Genomic DNA, 19,413 nt, shown 5'->3' with positions numbered 1-19,413 from the left:
CCACATCATTCTAGAAGCACATGTAATTTCAGTAGATGCAGGTGGTAAAACTCTTTCTATTCACAACTGCTCTCCCCTACAACAAGCCAGAAAAGAAGAATAGAAACCCCTGTTTCTCTAACATTAATTATTGGGGAAGTTGAAATATCACTTCAAGTAAATCAACATAGAGATAGAGAGACAAATTTCTCTGTGTGTGTAACACATATATACAGTAGTGAACCATATCTTTCATAACCCTCTTTCTGCAAGATAGCAGCTTCGCAGGATTGCTATTTTATACTCATGCGATTTTGAAGCAACTGGAGGGTATCTGCACACTATAATAGGTAACAGGTTCTAGACAAAGCCAACCAAGAACAAAATAATAAAAAGGAGCAAGGTAAATCGCTTGCAGAACAGGGGGTTATAGGGTAACAAAAGATATGGTGTAGTACTGTATCGATAGAGAGATAGATAGAGGTAAAAGGTAAAAGGTAAAAGGTACTGTACTAAGACAATAGGCCACATACCTACCTAACACTTTGGTGATGAAAAGAGAGAAAGAGCCGAGCAGAATTGATCAATTGATCAAGATAGGTAAATTAAAAGCGCTTTGGGGAACTCAACTCGGTTTCTTGACAATAACAATAACAATATCGTAACAATAGTGATGTAGGCTGGAAAAACAAAAGCAAGTAGACAAGTAAAGGTAAGGAGGTCCTCGCATCTCATCTCATACAGGGGCGGGACAGACAGACAGAGCATCGCGTCCAGGGAACCTCAACTTCAACCACAACCAGAAATTTACCCAATCAATCCATCAAGCCAACGCCCCCATCGGATCCCACAACGGCAACACCTTCGCCTCCTGCCGCAACACATCCCTCACCTCCCTCCCCACGAACCGCGGATCCACCACGACCTGATACACAAACTCATCCATCCACTCATCCGTCATGACGAACCACCCCTTCTCCCCCGCGTTCTCGCCCCACGAGTTCTGCACGCGCCACCGCACGGGCTTCCCGCTCTTCTCGTCGACATGCACGGCGGTCAACACCATGGCGTGGGTCATGGCCGATTCGCCGGTTTGCAGACGCTCGGATTTGGACATGTTCAGGGAGATGTTGAAGCCGAGGGAGAGGTCGTAGAGGTTCGTGTCCATGATCCCCGAGGCGGAGTCGGAGAATTTGCCGACGTCGGAGCCGAAGAAGACGGGGATGCCGGAGCGGAGCATGGAGATTGTTGCGGATTTGATTGTCTAGATTAGTGGTGTTAGTGCTGCAGATATTCCAGACTGATGTAGCTGGGACTGGAATACGTACGTCCATGTCGACATTAACGTAAGTGACGGGCCTTCCGCCAACGACATTTCCGAGCCGATCAACCGTCAAGAGACGTCCGTACTCGTTTCGCGGGTCATTGACCAGGCTGAAGAGCTCGTGCACGTCGGTTCCCCCGCATGCACGGATCGCTTCCTTGCTCGAGAGACTGGACGCGAACTCCTTCGGGGTCAAGCTCAGTCTGTGGAACTTCCCATTTGCATCGTAGTACTCCCAGATGAACCTCTCGTCCGGACCTGGCGGAGGCCCTAACATGATCGTTAAGATGGAATGGATCTCCTGCATGAACTTGTCCTTCTTCTCCGCGAGCAACGCCTCCGCCTTGGCACTCCCTTTCTGCTGTGCCAACTGGCGCAAGACGAGGGCGTACTCCCGCAACTTGGACGTCAGGAGGGAGTCCATCTTGGAGCTATTCTGTGCGTTGTACGAATCTGGATACAGCACATGCGGCACAAGCCCGTACTTCTGCACCAGATTCGCGACCATATCCCACTGTCCGCCATCACCGACCGGACTCGCCAGCAGCGTCTGCACGAGCCTACTATCGAGATCCTGATCCGCGGTATCGATAATATTCTCCAAAAACCAGTTCGCCTTCTCGACCTTATCCCAGTAAAACAGGTACGCCTGGCTCAGCTCGAACTCCTTCAGGTTGTATTGCTTCATCAGGGCAACGCGGAAGACGTTGGTCGAGGCGAAGAGCCAGCAGCGGCCGGAGGAGCGCTGGTTCGTGATGGGGCTACCCTCGAGGGGGATCTTGACGTTGAAGGTCTGGGTGTCTGCGACGGTGGCTGCGTGGTTGGTCAGGATGGAGGAGATGGGGTTTGAGGAGAGGGCGGAGATGGCGAGGCGGTTCTGCAGCAAAACCTTGTCAGCAGCGTTACATTGACTTTGGTTCTATTTAGCGTACCTTCGGTTCGGCCAGGAGCTCCTCCTCCCAATGCTTTGCCTGCGAGATAGACACAGTCGTGGTCCTCTCCCGGGGGTAGTAAGGCGGTGCTGCGAGTCGTTAGCAACGACCCTCAAAAGTCGTATTGAAGGGCAAAACATACGAGCCTCATCCTCGACATAGACGTATCCGGTCTGGGGGATGTCCCTGAGATTCATCTTGCGCAGGCGTCTCGCGACCTCCCTGCGCTCGTCCGCCACGACCCTGGCGGCCTCCTGAGAGGTGACAGCCTCCTGAGACGGGGCGACACCCATCGTGACAGACCCAACAACAACGACAGAAGCTTCAAGAGGATGAGACTGAGCTGATGGATCGAGTAGATATAGGGTAAAGGGACCAGGACAGCTCAGCGATGGCGCCAGATGCGGAGACGATGATCGCTCGGACAGTAGCGTCCCTCCCAAGGTCCTCTCCCCGGCTTTGTGGAGTTTCCTAAACGGGACGCGGGCGGGGGGGGGGCCTTATCAGATAACGCGATCGCCGATCGGCAGGCCGAGCCGAGTCTCGGCTTGACCTGACTGGCCCGATAAGCGTCAAAAAAGCTTGGTGTCGAGGATGTCTCAGTTGCGGGTCATGCAGGGCCCCAAATATTGGATGTTGTGTTTCTACATAGTACAGGCTTTTGGTATATCCATCCGTTCAGATGTACCTACAGTGTGCCACCCCTTCTAAGGGGCAATTGGTGTCTATATTATATACATATATATATATATATATATATCTTGGGTTTGATGGTGTGTTTCCACACAGGCAAATATAAATATATATTCGTTCAACATACAACTGGGAATATTGAATTACGGATATTTACTATTCCTAACCATATACTCCGCCACCAACGGTCCTCTGATCTACTCTAACAGGACAATTCATACAGCGAATGAATCAAGGCTCCCTGATTTCCGGCGCCCGAGTCCGACTCTGGCTCTGACGCTGCGTACTACCGACGGCCTCATTCTCCTTGTCAGCACCCGGTCTGGAAGGAGAAGACGAAGGCTCGGGGCTCTTCCTCCCCTTCTCATTCTCCTTGTCCTTTTCCTTTTCTTTCTCCTCCCTCTCTCTAGACGCGGAGCTCCGCCACGCCCACTCCTTCCCCTCCTTCGCCCGCTGCTGGAGCCATCCGGCGTCTTCCTCTTCCACGAGAATGCCGCTGCTCCGCCCCGCAGAGCTGCTGCGTCTATGTCGTGACACAACAGCGGTAAGTGGCACAACCTGCGCGCCGGCCGGTAAGGATTTCGGGTCACCAGGGACGGCGAGCCTGCTGGAAGTGGGGAGTTTCTCAGCTGCGGGGGCGGCAGGGATGGTGAGAAGCTCTGTGGCCTCGATGAGGCCGTCTCCGAGGGAGGTCCCGATATCGCTGCCGTCCAGATCGTCAAGAGCCAGCTCTTCGTCGTGTTTATTCTCATCTTTGATCTGCGCCGTCCAGCGGCGGATCAACCAGCGCTTCAACTGAGACACCGCGCCCAGGTCGTCATCGCCATGGGAGCCCCCGTCCCCGGCAACGTTGGCGCGGATCGTCTTCTCCGGCCGGGACCACGAGCGGATCAAGTGCCACTTGATCTTGGCGAGGCGGCCCTTGGGGACGACGTAGTCACGCGGTCCGGTGCGGGACCAGAGCGAGGGGTTGGTGGTCGCCATGTCCTGGAAGAAGCTCTCGTAGATGCCGCGCTGGTAGGGGGTCTGGCGCTGGCGGGCAAAGACGTGCTTCAGGAGGTACCACATGACCAGGACGCAGAGCATGAAGGGGACGGCGGCGATGAAGTACCATTTGATACTGGGGTCGTTGGCGAAGGCGTCGACGTTCATACCTACGTCGCGTCAGTCGCAGGTGCATCTGGACAAAGAATGGTTGGGCATACCAAAGAATCCGGAAATGAAGGTGAGGGGGAGGAATATGAAGGTGACCCAGCTCAGGCGCCACACTGGTCATTAGTCAGGGATATTCATCAGTGGTATCATACTGCACAACTTACTGCTAACGCCTAACTGCAGACTATGCCTGCTGTCCCGGATGGATACGCTCTGATAGAGCAACGAGATCAACGACTCAGTCGGCTTGACCAGGTCTTCGGTAACAAGCCTGGTCAGCCTGTTGAAATCATTTGGGATATTCTCCAGCCAATTATCCTCTGCGTCGACGTCATCTATTAACCCCGTTAGCTGATGCTGCTCTGACAATACTCGGGCGGGATCCGCATACCAACCAACTCATGCAACCGAACCTTCATATCATTCAGCACGTCAATATGGACATACATCAGTTTCTCCACTTTGAGCCAGATATTTGAATTATGCCACAGCTCCGGCGCGCGCGTCTCATCCGCCGGCAGCTCGTAGATCTTATCCTCCAGGATACTAACATGGTGCATGGCCAGCTCTAAGAAAGTATCCCATCTCGCGACGACAGCCTTGAAGACATCGTCCAGAAGTGCCTTGGAGCACTGCACCGCGAGCTGCTCATCATTGTCAATGGGATCCCGCGACTCAAACGCCAGATAAAAGGGGAGCCGTCGCCAGCGGGACTCCCACTCCTGCCGGGCGCCGATGAGGCCGTCGTCGATGCTGCCGGAGTGGGAGTTGTCGAAGATGATGATGGCGTTGCCGTTGTCGAGGGTGTGGAGGCGCGGGATGTACCCGTGCTTTTCATGGGGCGTGTCGTGGTGTGGTGCATCGCCGTTCTCGCCGTTCTCGTAGGGGTTCTTGATGTCCGCGCCGTCGGGGACCTCGGGAGCGACCTGCTTGTGCTGGATGTAGCAGCTGACGCGCTGGACGAAGGCGTCGTAGCCGTAGGTAGGGTTGTCTGCAGAAGTCAGAAGAACAGAACCGGAGGGAACCTGGATGCATTTGTATATTGTATAAGAGGACTGCTAACGAACCATTCTCATCAAAATAATTCAACTCCATCAACTTCTCGCTGTCATCAAACTTCAGCGGCTCCGTGGGATCGCACACGCGGTACTCCTTCAAATAATCCAATCCAAACGAAGTCGTGCTGACCCCCCTCCAGGGGTCATGCTGTACCTTCCACGTCCTCCCACCCAGGAACGGATTCCTCCCTCTACGCTCGGGTCGCTTATTCTTGACATAGCGGCCAAAATCCGTCCCGACAAGATCATCACTGTTCTCGTGGATGTTGAACTTGCGCAGCAGGAACCTAACGGCCCAGGGGGCGTTCTGGACGTGGAAGACGCGCAGCACGGCGTCATCTCTGTTGGTGTTGCGGTCCGGGTTGGTGTAGACGCGGCGCAGGGCATCGAGGTTGTAAAGCTCCTGCGCGGCGACTTTGCGCATGTGGCCTTTGGTGCTGTCTGGATGCATGTTACCCTCGTGTTCACCAACGAAGACTGTCGGGTGGGGGTCTGGCGTACCATGCTTGATAAAATCGATTAGCAGGACACGCCCGCAATGGCGGTCAATCTCAGAATAGTTCTTGTGCCATTTCAACCCGGGGCTCTGGGGACGGCGGCGGCGGCCTGTCGATCAGACTTGTAAATACACACTGCTAAGGCCTAATACGGCGCAGGACTGGACTTCGTGGTCGAAGACTCGATACGTACCGCGGTGACCCTCCGCCTCCGGCGCAGGAGCCTGAGGCTGCTCCGTGGGATAGTTGTCACTTAAGCGACTGCCAGAGCGGTCGCGGGACGCTAGAGCGGGCAGTTTGATCGATCAGCGATGATTCTCGATGCAGGTGCATCTGCTGTACGACGTGCTCACCTCTGTCTTCGGGGCGACTGCTCGCGAGGTCGGCGACCGTCGCGCTCAAGCGGGCAGCATCGGTCATGGCTTCTCCTCACAGCACCTGTCAGTTGGGATGGAGAGCAGATCGATGTCGACGCCTCATATCGACCTATATAACGAAGAGAAGATTCACAAATGAATAATCATCAGTGGAGAAATACCGATGAGGCTGACTCTCACCCAGGTGACGCTCAGGCGCGCCGTGATCATCATCCTCGTGCCGCTAGTTCCCACGGCCGATCACGAGTATCGACGCGGCCAGGCTGAAGGCTCAGAAAGCAGCAGCTGAACGGGCTCAAAGAGCTTGATGTTCAGATGCAACCCTTTATCAAGCCGCATGACTGCTGGTGGGTGAGCCGGGCCCTCCTTTGTCGGGTGCGTGCTTTCACCATAGGGACGCAGATGATATCTTGCAGATCGGGGCACAGACGGGGTATCGCTAGGCTGCTTTGGCTCGCTTAACCTATCGATGATCGATCGTGTATCAAAGAGCTCCCCAGATCCATCTCATCGTGGCACAAACAAACAGACCCTCAATAAAAAGAAGTGTAACACGACTCATTGGTGGTTAGAAAATGATAACATCCAACAGTGCTTCAAACTTCAAGATCATCATACATGTGAGACCGGCATCAGAACTCACCAGATGATATGTGTCCCCGACGGCCTCATATCATCCCCCCCCCCCCCCCGTTTTAGGCAGATGCATCAAGTGCTATCTCAATTCCAGGGAAGCAGAAGCCTTTGACAAGACAAAGGCTGATCAAACAAAAGATGGATATGTTAATGGGAATCTGTGTCATCATAGTGCTGAATCCCAGCGTCTCCCTTCCCCATTAGTACCATATGGACAAGCGACTGACTACAATAGATGATCCAGCTCTCTGTTGAGATGTTTTTCCGCAGTCAGGACCTTTTCTTAGGCTATGTACAGTATGCTGCTGTCAGTGACTTGGATAAGGAATCGAACCCAGTTTGGAGACTCAATTCATAACCCTTTTCAACTCTCTCTTCTTGTGAAGAATATCCAACTCTGTCACAGCACATATATTGCATGGCTTCTAGGACGTCATTTCGTCAACCTGTACAGTCAGACAACACGATTTTATTTTACATTTTTCCATCTGCATGGACATTTACCTACTTACCCAGTACCTAGATTAGAACTCCCCATCGACATCCTCCTTGGTCACAACCCCAACCCCCTGCTTAATATCCTCTTCATCATCGTCCCCCTCCTCTTCCCTCTTTCTCTTCCCCCCATCCACCTCCCCTCCACCTCCACCCTCACCCCCTTCTTTCTTCACCTGTTTAAACAACCTATCCAACCTCATCTGCCCCTTCTCTCTCTTTCCAATACCATCCCTCACCTTCTCCCCCGCCGTCACCGGCGGAAGACCCAACACCCTCCTCTTCGCATCCTCCAGCAACTCCACCTCCCTCTCCCTCTGCCCCTTCACCGTCGGGACACTCCACTCCCTCTTCCCCGCCCCCCGATGCGCGAGTTTATACTTCGACCCAACGAGATGCGTCTCGTAGGTATTCGCGTCCATTTTCTCGACGTATTGATGGGCCACGATCAACCAGTGGTACTCGGTGCCGACGGGGGCGCCGAATCCGCGGGGTGCTTTGCGGGCGCGGTGCTTGGAGGTCCGGTAATCGATCTTCCACAGGTCGGGGGCGGTTTTGGTCTCGGTCCAGGTGCCGGGGGAGTAGGTCCAGGTGTGGGTGCCGCCGATGGACATGCCGGTGTAGAGCGTGCCGTCTTTGTGGGTTTTGAGGGCGTTGTAGCCGCATCCTCCAGAGTAGGGGGTTCGTGGGGGTTTTATGGTGGTAGTAGTATCATCGTCTGAGGCTGAGGCGCCGGGGGCTTCTTCCTCGTCGAGGAGGGCGGGGTCAAAGGTTGCGTCGCCGTCGGTGTCGGTCGTCGTCTTCCCGTCGGTATCGTCTTGGTTCTGGGGTTCGACTTGGTCCTCGTCCTGGTCCCCGTCCACATTGGTATCATTCTTGGAAGGAGGATGGGGAGGAGACGGAGGGGAGGCCTTCTTGGTGCGTTTTCTAGGTGGCATATTGGACAAGGTGTTTAAGGATGTTAAAGAAGCATCCAGACACCTGGAGGTCGGCCTTGAAGCTGCTTGCTCCTGTCTACGATAAGTAGTGACGTCAGATATAAGGTTGTATAGCTAACCTACGGATTGATGTCACTAGCCGCTTCGCTACCCACGGATGGAGTATTAAGTATAAACACCCCGAGATATGGTATATGAATAGTTATATGAAACAAAGCCTCCTTTGTAAACAAGGGTGATACAGTTATCTAGTACCCGATCGACGAATCGCAATCCACACACGATAAAGCATGCAACCCCAATCCCAATGCAAATTAGGTAATTAATGCAAGATGCAACAACCATACTAAAACAGAACCCACAGCCAGAAAGGTATATGCAATATCTCCTTTTATATCGCTCATACCGCAATAGCAGTCCCATTTAGAATACCCCTCTTCTCAACCACCGGCTCCTCCTCCCCAAACGCCTTCCGCTGCATCCACGCCACGAACCGCATACACCGCGAATCGACATGCTCCGTCCAGAAATGCGCAAACGCATACAGGATGACATAGAAAGCAGGAATCCCGAAGAAGAACGTCATCGGCCCGCCCCGCTCCAGCAGGATCGGGTTTCCGGCCTCGTCGACGGCGTTCAGGTCGTCCGCACTCATCGCGGACCGCCAGTAGATCAGCCAGGCGAGCACGGTGCGCATCAGCGTGTTGTGCAGCAGGTAGACGGGGAAGGAGACGCGGCCGATGAAGTTCATGAAGGGGTGCGACAGGATGCGGCGCGCGGTGTGGGAGAAGAAGACGCCGTACACGACGATCGTGGTGCCCACGGAGACGACGTAGCGGCTCAGTTCGCCGCCAGCGGGGATGAACTGTCCGGCGAAAAGGTTGATGTGGTGCGACCAGGGCATCCAGTCTGGGTTCTCTTCCGGGAACGAGGAGATGTACAGGCCCAGGAGGATGATGAGAGAGGGGGCATATTTGGGCAGGACGGAGGTCGCGCGGGGTCCGTAGTCGGCAGTCAGCTCCGCGAGGAACATGCCCGCGTAGACGTTCATTTCCATCAGGGCTGTAAAGACGAGTCTGTCAGAACATATCCACAGAAACTGTAAATGACAAACAGGTAGCCTCTAACTTACCCCCTCCACCAGACCAGGCCCACAGATACAGGAAGACAATGATGGCCTTTCGATACCGGAGCCCCGTGAGCGTCGTCCCCAAAACAGCGAGATAAACCAGCATCGATCCCTTCAGAAAGAAGGGAATCGTCCAATGCGTCCCATCATACTCCGACGCCCCCGTATGCCAGAACATGGTCAGATTCCGACACAGACGGATTATCGACTCCCAGACCGTCGGGCCCGGCTCGTGGGTGCCTCCTCGGATCCACCACGCATCGATGCGACTCGCGAGACGGTGCGCGTTGGTCTGGCAGACCAGCCAGGCGAAGAAGATGGCCGCATCGGTCGGGACGACCAGACGACCGGTGCGATTGAATGTGCTCTTCGATAGGCTCGTCAGGGCATCCTCGAGATTTCCCTCGCGGAGCTTCTTGAGCGGGTTAAGCGCGTTTACGTAGCCGGTGATGAAGAAGAACAGGGCGACGGCGGCTCGTTCCCCGACGCAGAATCTGAAGAAGGGGAGCTGGAAGACGTGCGCGGGGCCGCCCTCCACGACCACGGGGGAATGGAGCCATGGTGCGAAGGAGGAACAGAGGTGGCCGGTGACGACGATGAAGCACGCGATGCCTCGGAGGCCCTAAGTCAGTCAGCTTGGAGGGATCCAGATAGGGAGTGCTTAAAGCCAAGAGTCACTCACATCAATCCAGTTATTTTCTCGTTTTCCCGGTGGCATCGTAAGCCAGTATATAGGAGTAATCAATCGAGCAGACAAGTCCACTGATCAACACCTCGGGGACCTCAGTCACAGGAACGAGGGACCACAGATCCAGCAGACTGGAGAAAGACACTGAAAGGGACGGTCGAGACCCAGTACACTTGGCCCGTATTATTAAGAGAGCCTTTCCCTCAATGTGTTCGTTCAACGGTCAAAAATCCCCGCGGCACGAACAGTCGCAACAGAGCAGCAGATCACTGTTGACAGGGTGTTCCTCCGAGCCCAAGACCAGGGGAGTAGGCGGTCCCCCCAGCCATAGCATCCATCGTGTCAATCATGTCAATCCGTCAGCGACTCCACAGGTTGCGAGACCGTAACCGCCGCCAAGATCGTGAAAGCTCCGAGAGCAGCTGTCTTGTTGGCGGTGGACGAGTTAGCCACCCCTTGCCCACCGATCGCAAACAGTTTAAGTCGCAAATCAATTACCACAGCAGGAAGGAGGATTAGCAACGGCCAAAACATCAGACGACGCAGACGCGCGCGCACGCGATCAGCAACCAATGCTGGTAAAGAAAAGCATATCAATACTGGAGTCGGAAAGTTGCTCTGATAGTGTAAATAGATAGTCCGAATCGGGCCCGTCCACCGCACCACCTCAGCTACCAACATCTGCACAACACTATATCAGAAAGCAAAGAGTGCTTCTAGCAATTTAAAAGTTGGAAGCAATGGACTCACTCGTTGTCAAAGAGATTTTTGATGTGGCATTGCATTCGAAGTTGAATGCCTCCGACTTGCACAAAGCCACTATATATAGGACATAGAAACGTCGATCACATACCGCATCCGTACAGACCGTATCTGATGGACAACACAAAAGACATCACAGTAAGCACCTTAAATTATGCTTCACCAATATGCGGTGAAGAAAAATCAAGAGAGAAACAGCAACTACCATAATAATAGTTTATATTCAGGGATGCCCTGTCGCTTCTCTCCTTTAAACCTTTACAGAGTACACCGTAAGGCTCTAAATATCTCCACTGCCCGAACTCGGAAATGACCTTCCGCAGATCAACAGGATCAACAGATCATCAGGTGGATCAGCTCAGGCAGCTACCAGCCAAGCCAGCTGTCTAAAAAGAGGAAGTTTTTATTTCCTCTACGCGAATCGCCGTGCGGCAGACAGGACAGCAGGGTTCAATAGCCTAGAAGTTTTGAAAAGAGATATCGAGTGCGTATAGTTTGCGACCGAATCAAGCCGTTCGGGAAAATCCAGTACCAACGAAGGTTGTCACATTTCCTCTAGCTTTGTACGTACAGGCATACATCATATCACATCTACACTGTTCCCGTTTCAACCATCAGACTCATCTCGTTCGTTTGCCATTCCTTCCTTATCCTCGAGCGCCGCAGAAAGAGAGAGACGAGCTCTGGAGAGGGGAAAAATGGCAAAGGAAGGAAAAGAAGGATAGACATTTAGATCAAAAGAGTCCAGATGGTCGCCATGACTCTTCGACTGCTGCAGGGGATGACAAGACGAACAATCCTCGCGGTCTTATCTGTTCTCTTCTCTCGCTGTTATGTAGCCGGGTATCATGGACGGACAGATGTCTTGAGATAGTATAACTTGAGATGGAAACATGTCCAAAAAGGGGAAACGGTGGACTCCGGCTTATCTTTTCCCACATGACATACTATAGTCCGGCCCAGAGACATACGGATGACAGAACAGAAAAGAAACTTGCATAAAGTGAACTGGCATAGACATAGAAACAGAGACGGCATCAATCACATTCAAAATTCCAAGGGGAAAAAAAGAAAAGAGATCAGGCGTGACTAAAGAGGGGATGGGGGGTAACTATAGTACTGGGATTTTTCTTGAGCTCGTTGAAATCATCGTCGGTCAAAAAACCAGCTGCTGCGCTTTCCCGACTCCTGAGACTGCAGTCCGGACACCGTAGGGATCGCGGCAGAGCCGTTGGCATCTCCGCCACCGCCGCGCAGGGGCTTCGCGATCCTGGATCCTCCGAAGCTGAAGCCTCCGGAGCCGTCGACGGCGGTGGGAAGGCCTCTGGTCGAGCCTTGCTTGGCGGCCTCGAGTCGCTCCTTGACAGCGGTAAGCTGGGCCTCGAACCTGTAGCAGCAAAGTCAGTTACGTCATGAAACAAAATGAATAACTGAGGTTATAGCCAGACCTGTGGTTGGCAGCCGTCAGCTTCTCCTGGCTCTCCTGGAGCAGGGCTTCCAGGCTTCCGATCCGCTCGTTCCTGGCGATGAGCTTCCGCTCAGCGATGGCAACCTCCTTCTTCAGGCTGCTGTTCTGCTCAACGAGCTGGCGCTGGACATGCGTCAATTGCTCCAGGTTGCGCTCCAGGAAGGCCATCTTCTTCTGCTGGGCCCGGTTGTTCGACGACCGCAGTACGTTGTTGTACTGTTCGCGGGTCTCATCCAGCGAGATCTCCAGCTCGACAACCCTCTCGCAACGGTTCTGCAGGTCGCGCATCAGCGACTTCTTCATGTTGTCGAAGTCCGCAATCTGCTGCTGCAGGGTCTTCGCGCCGTTCGCCGTGCCGTTGGCCGGGGCACGGGACGCCGAGTCAGCCAGGGATTGTCGGAGTTTGGCGAGCTCCTCATCCTTGCGTGCCAACTCAGCCCGGAGAGTCTCCGCAATCTTGGTCTCGGTGTCTTGACGGCTGACGTAGGCCTTCTCGAGGCGTCCTCTGATCTCCTCAACGTCACTCTCGCTCAGGTTGCGCTCCAGAAGTTCCTCGTACTGGCGTTCGAGATCGGCAAGCTTCTTCTCGAGCTCGACCCTTCGGCTGTCCTGCAGCTCCTGGATCTCGCTGCGGTCATTCATCGTCAGCTCTGCCTGCCTAACGAAACCCTGAGTCTCCAGCAGCTTGGCACGCAGCTCGACAAAGTCGTCCGGAGCCACAGCCTCGCCCGCGGCACTGGTCTGGTGGAGTGAATCCACGCGCTCAATCAACTTCTGGATTTTCCTCTCGTTGTCCGAGAAGACATCAACGCCGAGGTCAAAGCCGGCCATCATCTTCGCCATCCTCTCAGCCTTCTTCTTTTCCTTCTCGTCGAGGGCAGCGCTGGTCTCCTTGGCGCTCATCCTGACGTCGAGGAGCTGTTGCTTGACCTCATCCAACTCGGCAGTGAGCTCGGCGTTAGCCTCCTTGAGGCTGTCCATGGTGATGGAGGCCTCCTTGCTCTCGTACGACACCTTCTCGAGCTGCATGCGGAGTTCATTGACCTCCGTGTTCAGCTTTTCATTGTCTTTGCCTGTTCGTGCCGCGGTCTCCTTGAGCGTCTTCAGCTCTTCCTTGGCGTCATGCAAGCTTCTCTCGACGTTCGTAATATGGGTTTCCTTCTCGGCAAGCTGGTCATGCAACTCGTTCTCCCGTCTCAGGAATTCCTCGCGCTCGTCCTTCTCGAGAACGAGGCTTGGGGTGCTCGACCGGTCGCCGATTCTCGAATCCGGCCGGCTGGGGGTCTCTGCACGAGCGGTCTCCTGCAATCTTGAAGGTGTTTGAGGGCGTGCCGGCTTACTACTGCCGACAACCTCAGATCTGGCCGGTGTCCAGCGCTCCTTGGGCACTGTCTCGCCGGCTCGCCATAATTGAACCTCACCCTCAAGGGTTGAGATGTAGTTCTCGAAGCTTGTAACCTGGTTCTGCGCTTTCTTGAGCAACTGCTTCAGCTCTGCAGGACTCAACTCGGCATTGATCTTGGCCTTGTTCTTGATGGCCTTGGCTCGAACACCAAATCGCAATGTCGAGATCGTTTCTGCATCGTTGTAGCTGCTGGGGGAACAGTTGATAATCAGAGTCGTCCGGGAGTTACCACCCAAACTCTCCTGCAATATACGGGTGAGTTTGGAGTCGCGGTATGGGATGTGGGTCGATTTTCCGTCTGTGAGCGCGTTGATGACCATACCAAGAGCACTCAAACTTTTGTTGATCTTCTTGGCTTCCTCGAGGGTCTGACCACTGGCACCCGTCTTGCCGACCTTCTCACTACCGGCCAAGTCGACCAGGAACAGCTGACCGCTCTTGGCAGAACCGGTCTCGATGTTCTTCTGCGTGATGGTGATGACGAAGATCGAATGTGATCGGGAAGACTCCTGGTTCATGTTCGTCGCAGCAACCGCACGCGCCTGGCCACCACGCCGCATGACCTCGTAGACTTCCTGCACGCTCGAGACGTAGATCTCTAGCAGGCCCTTGACATAGACACCTCTCGACTTCTCTTCGTGGACAGGCAGATTGTCATTCTGGGGCATAAGCAGATCTCGAATCCGCTCCATGTAGATCTCCATGTAACTGACACGGACTGTATACTCAATATTGCTGGGGCTGGTCATGATACTCGTGAACACCTGCTCGACGATACGCGGAATGATACCCTTGCCCTCGTCGTCGTCGATATCGGAACCCATCATCGTATACGATTTACCCGCACCGGTCTGACCGTACGCGAAGACGGTACCGTTGTAACCGTTCAGGATATCATCGACGGTAGAACGGATGGAGAAGTCGAAGACATCCGTCTGGCGGGAGTTCATGTCAAAGACCCGGTCGAAGGTGAAGACACCGGAGCCTTCTTTCGACTATCCACGTTGTCAGTTTCCTTGATATGCGACCAGGATGTAACGCCAAATAGAAAACAGCAAGTTCGAAAGCACGAGGCAAGCCGCGGGTGGGCATCTCACGTTGATCCTACAGGTGTCATTGCTTTCGAATTCCACGATAGGTTCACCTCCGGACGCCAGTTCGACCTTGTTCTGGGGTCGGAATCTCGCAACCACTGTTCGATGTCAGAGTCAGCTTGATGGACAGTTCAGATCAAAAAGTGCTGGCGGGGGTATGGTCGTACCCTTAATGGTGTTGGAGCTGTTGGAATTTGCCGACCTGGCGTTTCGAATGTTTCGTCAGCCATAACCGTCCCACCGCCAGAGATACCGTTGACGATGAGGGGATACGAACGCCATATTGGCTCTGAACGGACGGTCCAGAGTCTATCTGGAGAAAGATCAAGGCGCCCCGAGAATGGGGAGACAGCAAATCAGGGACACTCAGGCGCGCAGGCAGAGAGTCGCAAAATCTCTGGGGTGAGTCGGTGTCTAGTCGGTCAGGGGGTTCACGTGCACTGCGGACAACGGGGCATGCACGAGGGGAGAGACGCGAAGTGGTCAACACCGGCAGAAACAAGGGACGGGCACACAACGCAGGCCCGCCTGGCGAAAGAGAGGGGGTGGAGGAACGGTGAAGGTGAAGAGGTGGAAATCGATGTCGGCGGAGTGGGTTGCGTTGGTCTGAGGGCTCGGAGTAGCGCATTAAACCGTTGTTGTTGACAGCGGGTGGATACACTCGCCGTTGCGGCTTCTTGGCGGCCGCCGATGGGCCGTCCGATATCACCGCGTCGTGCCAACTCATGCCAGCAGGCTGGACAGATGACTCTGTTCAAAGCGAGAAGGGGAAAATATGATTACAGAAGGGATATCTGATACGACAGAGAGGCATACTGAAGCAGCTAATGCATTTGATGGAAACTAAATGTGACTATGAACAATCAAAAAAATCAAAAAAGTGTCCACCACGCCTTAACCCCGCGCTGTGCATGTTTGCAAAGGAAAGAGAAGACAGAAACCCCCGGTCAAAGACTATGGGGTCCCTCCAGGAACCACGAAGAGCACAAAAACCAGACGGAAAATTGGGAATTGGATGATGGAGGCAAAGCTCCAGCCGCGTCGATCTGGGCCTGACGGAAGGGCTGTGTATGGTAATGCAACGCAGGAACAGAATCAGAACAAGGAGAGCGGATCAGCCGAGACATGGGTGCAGAGCGAACTAGTCCTCCCAGCTCTTCTCGACGGTCTCGCGCACGCGCTTGGCATACTCCTTGCGGTTGTCCTTGTAGAGATTCGAGGCCTCAACGTTGGCCGGAGACGAGGTGTTGGGGTCGTTGAGCAAGCTGGTAGAAAGGAGCGTTAGCACATGGGCTGTCGTCTGCCAGTGACACAGGTCCAACATACCTCTGGATGCTGGTCAGGATGGCAGCCACGTCGTAGGTCGGGCTCCAACGGTTCTGCAGAATGTCCAGACAGAGCTCTCCGGTGCCGTAAACGTTGGGATGGAACATCTGGCTGATGAACTTGACACCTGGGGGCTTGTTGGGGTACTGCTCCTCGAAGTGCATGACGAGGCGGAACGTGCCATCCTCAAAGGGCGTATCCGCGGGGCCGATGATGACGGCATTCCTGAAGGCGGGAGGTCAGCGAGGACGCCCAACTGAGAATATCAGAGATCGGGATCGCAGGCGGACTCACCATGTCATGACATTGTCAGCAACCGGGGAAGCAGAGACACCCGCTGGAGGATCGGTTTGCATGCGCTGTGTCGAGCACGAGATGTCAGCCAAGATCCCTCACATGACGGCCAGGGCGAGCAAGAGACTGTGCTCCACGAGGAGCCTGGATCCCGGTCACGTTTGCAGAAGGAGAAGGTCAAGACGTACCTTGAAGTCGCGCATGAGGCGACGACGGGCAGAGGTCGACATGGCGGCAGGTCAAGGGGTGACAAGCGGCGATGGGTTATCGAAGCGTGAGTCGGGCGACAGCGACGAGCAGATGAGGGAGCGGACACGGAGGAGCGTCTCCAGAGGATGGGGACCGTGGGAGCAGGACAAGGGCAACGGTTCTGGCGGTGGAAGCGCGGATGGTCGTGAGCAGGATGAGTTGTCGGAAGAAGAGAAGAGGAATTGTCGCTGCTCTCCGTCGTTCTCTCCTGTTCTCTCGCTCCTGACGCTCTATCGCCGTCCCGCCTGGCTTCCGGTCAGTGATACCGTGCCTCTCGGATTAACTGCCTCAGAGGGGTAACTCTCTGTTTCGGGACTGGCGTAGCTGAGATAAGCACGTGGCGACTGCCTTATGTCAGCGCCTACGTCCGACCATCGGAGCCTGAGGCGCTGATCGTAAGCAGACCTGTCTGGCAACATTCGCTGGTCCTGTTTACCTGGTATTAATATTTACACGTTGGATGCAGATTATGGTGGTATGTAAAGCTTCTGGAGCTGGGGTGAATGGGTGTCTTGTGTGCTTGGTTCTTACGCTCGCTCTCTCCATGGAGTCTTCAGAGAGATACAATATAAACTCATCGGTCTGATATCCTCAACTTAATACCCTAAGTGTACAGTACACGAATACAACGAGGAAAAGAGAATAAAGAAATTCGTTCCATTCGAATTCATGGGTATACATCATCACATATAATGACACGCTTAATGCAATGCAAAGGAATGCAATGCTGGCGACAATCTATGCCGCCTTATCCTAGAAAGCCAACTTTCCCAGCTTACTCCACCTTGTCCAGCTTCTGGACCACCATAGCTGTTGCTGCGCCACCGCCGTTGCAGATGGCAGCCACACCATACTCGCCCGGCTGGAGTTGGTGCAGGAGAGTCGTCAGGATCCGCGAGCCGGAGCTGCCGAGGGCGTGGCCTAGGGAGATGGCGCCACCCAGCGGGTTGACCCGTGCGTTCTCAAGGCCGAGAATCTACATAGTGTTAGTTGAGTGTCATGTTGTGAGAGGGGTATACTGACCTTCTCGTTGGCCTTGATAACAGCGGCAAATGCCTCGTTGAACTCCCACACGGCAACCTGCTCCTTGGTGATGCCCGCACGCTCCAGGGCGATCGGGACCGCCTTCGCAGGTGCGACGGGGAAGTCGACGGGGTCAATGGCGGCATCGGCCGAAGACACAATCCGCGCGAGAGCTCGCTTGCCCGCTCCAAACTCCCGGGCGAGCTCCTTGTTAACCAGCACCAGCGCAGACGCTCCGTCATTCATGGTAGAAGCATTACCCGCGGTCACGGTGCCGGTGCCGTCTCGCAGGAAGGCAGGCTTCAAGGTAGCCATCTTCTCGATCTGCAGGTTCTCGTATCCCTCATCCCGATCGATAACAACGTCACCCTTCTTGCCCTTGACCGTCACGGGCGCAATCTCGTCCGCGAACTTGTTCTCCTTCCACGCCTGCTGTGCGCGCTGGTACGACTGGATAGCGTACTGGTCCTGCTCCTCCCTCGTGATATCGTATTTCTTGGCAGTCTTCTCGGCGCAGATGCCCATGTGGAATTGATTGTACACATCCCACAGCCCATCCTTGATCAGACCATCCTCCAGGTTCACGTTGCCGAATGGGGGCTGCTGGCTAGCGCGGGGCAGGTAGTACGGGACTCGCGACATGTTCTCCATCCCTCCGGCAACCTGAGCCTCTGCCAGACCAAGCTGGATGTTCTGTGCGGCCAGCACAACGGCCTTCAGACCAGAGGCGCACACCTTGTTCACCGTCGTGGCCTCGACGGTCTGCGGCAGTCCTGCGAAGATGGACGCCTGACGGGCGGGAGCCTGACCCACAGAACCTTGGAGGACGTTTCCCATGTACACATCGGTAATCTTCTCGACCGGGATGCCCGACTTCTCGACAGCAGACTTAATGGCGACAGCGCCCAGCTGTGGCGCGGGGACGGAGGCAAAGGAGCCATTGAACTGGGGCAGTCAGCAGAAGGAACCCAAGTGACCAGGTAGAAAAGACGATGGGACTAACCTTGGCTGTTGGAGTGCGAGCAGCGCTGAGAATGTAAGCTTCCTGAATCTCCTTGGGCATGGGGCGAGTGGTAGTGAAGCTCCGCTGGAGCAGGCGGAGGCGGGCGGCGGGGGTAGACGCCGAAGATGCCAAGCGGGCAGTAGATCTGGCTGACGACTGCATCATTGTGACAAGGAGGAAAGGAACCAGAGAAAGGATAGGAGGAACCGGGACAGAACAGAGGGGCCTGAGGTTTTGTAGAGACTGAGCCCGGAGGGATGTCGGGATGGATTGTATAGCAGCACTCCCCGGGCCGTTTCCGCTGCTTCTCCGCATCGCGCGCTCCGCCGATAACCGCCCGGGAGCCGAGGCTGTCTGTCATGTGCTCGGCCCGGGGTTTCTTTCGCTTAGTAACATATTAGTCAGCTAACGTAACTTAACGTAATCCACAACCGAGCGAGCCACCCAACCGAGCGAGCCACCTGAACATGATTTTTGCCGTGGTCAAAAGCCATGAGATATCTTTACTACGGAATCAAACCAAAGCAAAAATTATTTGAATATTTGAATTATCTAGGTCTACTAGGACAGCTTGTTCTAATATGACCAACTTGATGGCAATTACTACATCGTGGTGGCGCACGCTTTTTAGGAACTCTTACTGGTTCCATGACCTGTATAGCTTCTTGGGCAAGTTGCTGGCCTTCAGCACCTGTCAGAGCACCTCCAGTAGCAATAAAAGATCTAGGGGTTGCGCGCTTTTCGCTTCTGCTTCTCATTTGCTGTGCGCAGCCCTTTTATCTCCTGATCTAGGAGAAGGACCTTGTGTATAGTAGATTCAGCTGCCTTTGCAAGCTGACAGATAGCCTCAGTTGGAGGACTTTGGGAGTTGCGCTGAATAAGCTGCTT

General features: G+C 54.5%; 8 protein-coding genes across 8 annotated transcripts; 1 reads left to right on the top strand and 7 right to left on the bottom strand.

The window, feature by feature from the left end:
• Positions 1–802: 802 nt before the first annotated feature.
• VTN00DRAFT_10065 (uncharacterized protein) lies at positions 803–2,528 on the bottom strand (the record flags this gene model as incomplete). The annotated part of the gene is made up of 4 exons (XM_069426680.1): positions 803–1,243; positions 1,308–2,180; positions 2,236–2,324; positions 2,378–2,528. 4 exons carry the CDS (start codon positions 2,526–2,528, stop codon positions 803–805), a joined length of 1,554 nt encoding a protein of 517 aa, XP_069283827.1.
• A 631-nt stretch (positions 2,529–3,159) lies between these two features.
• VTN00DRAFT_10064 (uncharacterized protein) lies at positions 3,160–6,058 on the bottom strand (the record flags this gene model as incomplete). Its single annotated transcript, XM_069426679.1, has 8 exons — positions 3,160–4,082; positions 4,134–4,196; positions 4,248–4,418; positions 4,475–5,074; positions 5,151–5,582; positions 5,643–5,747; positions 5,832–5,921; positions 5,992–6,058. The coding sequence occupies 8 exons, from the start codon at positions 6,056–6,058 to the stop codon at positions 3,160–3,162; spliced, it is 2,451 nt and encodes an 816-aa protein (XP_069283826.1).
• Positions 6,059–7,175: 1,117 nt separating this feature from the next.
• Positions 7,176–8,084, bottom strand: VTN00DRAFT_10063 (uncharacterized protein; the record flags this gene model as incomplete). The annotated part of the gene is made up of 1 exon (XM_069426678.1): positions 7,176–8,084. The coding sequence occupies one exon, from the start codon at positions 8,082–8,084 to the stop codon at positions 7,176–7,178; it is 909 nt and encodes a 302-aa protein (XP_069283825.1).
• A 400-nt stretch (positions 8,085–8,484) lies between these two features.
• On the bottom strand, positions 8,485–9,931 carry VTN00DRAFT_10062 (uncharacterized protein; the record flags this gene model as incomplete). Its single annotated transcript, XM_069426677.1, has 3 exons — positions 8,485–9,146; positions 9,217–9,835; positions 9,896–9,931. The coding sequence occupies 3 exons, from the start codon at positions 9,929–9,931 to the stop codon at positions 8,485–8,487; spliced, it is 1,317 nt and encodes a 438-aa protein (XP_069283824.1).
• A 1,878-nt stretch (positions 9,932–11,809) lies between these two features.
• On the bottom strand, positions 11,810–14,912 carry VTN00DRAFT_10061 (uncharacterized protein; the record flags this gene model as incomplete). Its single annotated transcript, XM_069426676.1, has 5 exons — positions 11,810–12,050; positions 12,112–14,531; positions 14,634–14,728; positions 14,798–14,832; positions 14,908–14,912. 5 exons carry the CDS (start codon positions 14,910–14,912, stop codon positions 11,810–11,812), a joined length of 2,796 nt encoding a protein of 931 aa, XP_069283823.1.
• An 859-nt stretch (positions 14,913–15,771) lies between these two features.
• On the bottom strand, positions 15,772–16,120 carry VTN00DRAFT_10060 (uncharacterized protein; the record flags this gene model as incomplete). Its single annotated transcript, XM_069426675.1, has 2 exons — positions 15,772–15,895; positions 15,957–16,120. The coding sequence occupies 2 exons, from the start codon at positions 16,118–16,120 to the stop codon at positions 15,772–15,774; spliced, it is 288 nt and encodes a 95-aa protein (XP_069283822.1).
• Positions 16,121–16,169: 49 nt separating this feature from the next.
• VTN00DRAFT_10059 (uncharacterized protein) lies at positions 16,170–16,799 on the top strand (the record flags this gene model as incomplete). Its single annotated transcript, XM_069426673.1, has 1 exon — positions 16,170–16,799. One exon carries the CDS (start codon positions 16,170–16,172, stop codon positions 16,797–16,799), a length of 630 nt encoding a protein of 209 aa, XP_069283821.1.
• A 475-nt stretch (positions 16,800–17,274) lies between these two features.
• On the bottom strand, positions 17,275–18,690 carry VTN00DRAFT_10058 (uncharacterized protein; the record flags this gene model as incomplete). The annotated part of the gene is made up of 3 exons (XM_069426672.1): positions 17,275–17,475; positions 17,523–18,467; positions 18,526–18,690. The coding sequence occupies 3 exons, from the start codon at positions 18,688–18,690 to the stop codon at positions 17,275–17,277; spliced, it is 1,311 nt and encodes a 436-aa protein (XP_069283820.1).
• Positions 18,691–19,413: the final 723 nt, after the last annotated feature.

This window comes from Thermoascus crustaceus (assembly GCF_041956765.1).
Source record: "Thermoascus crustaceus strain CBS 181.67 unplaced genomic scaffold VTN00scaffold_9, whole genome shotgun sequence".
NCBI lineage: Eukaryota > Fungi > Ascomycota > Eurotiomycetes > Eurotiales > Thermoascaceae > Thermoascus > Thermoascus crustaceus.
This window is presented reverse-complemented; position numbering and strand designations above follow the sequence as displayed.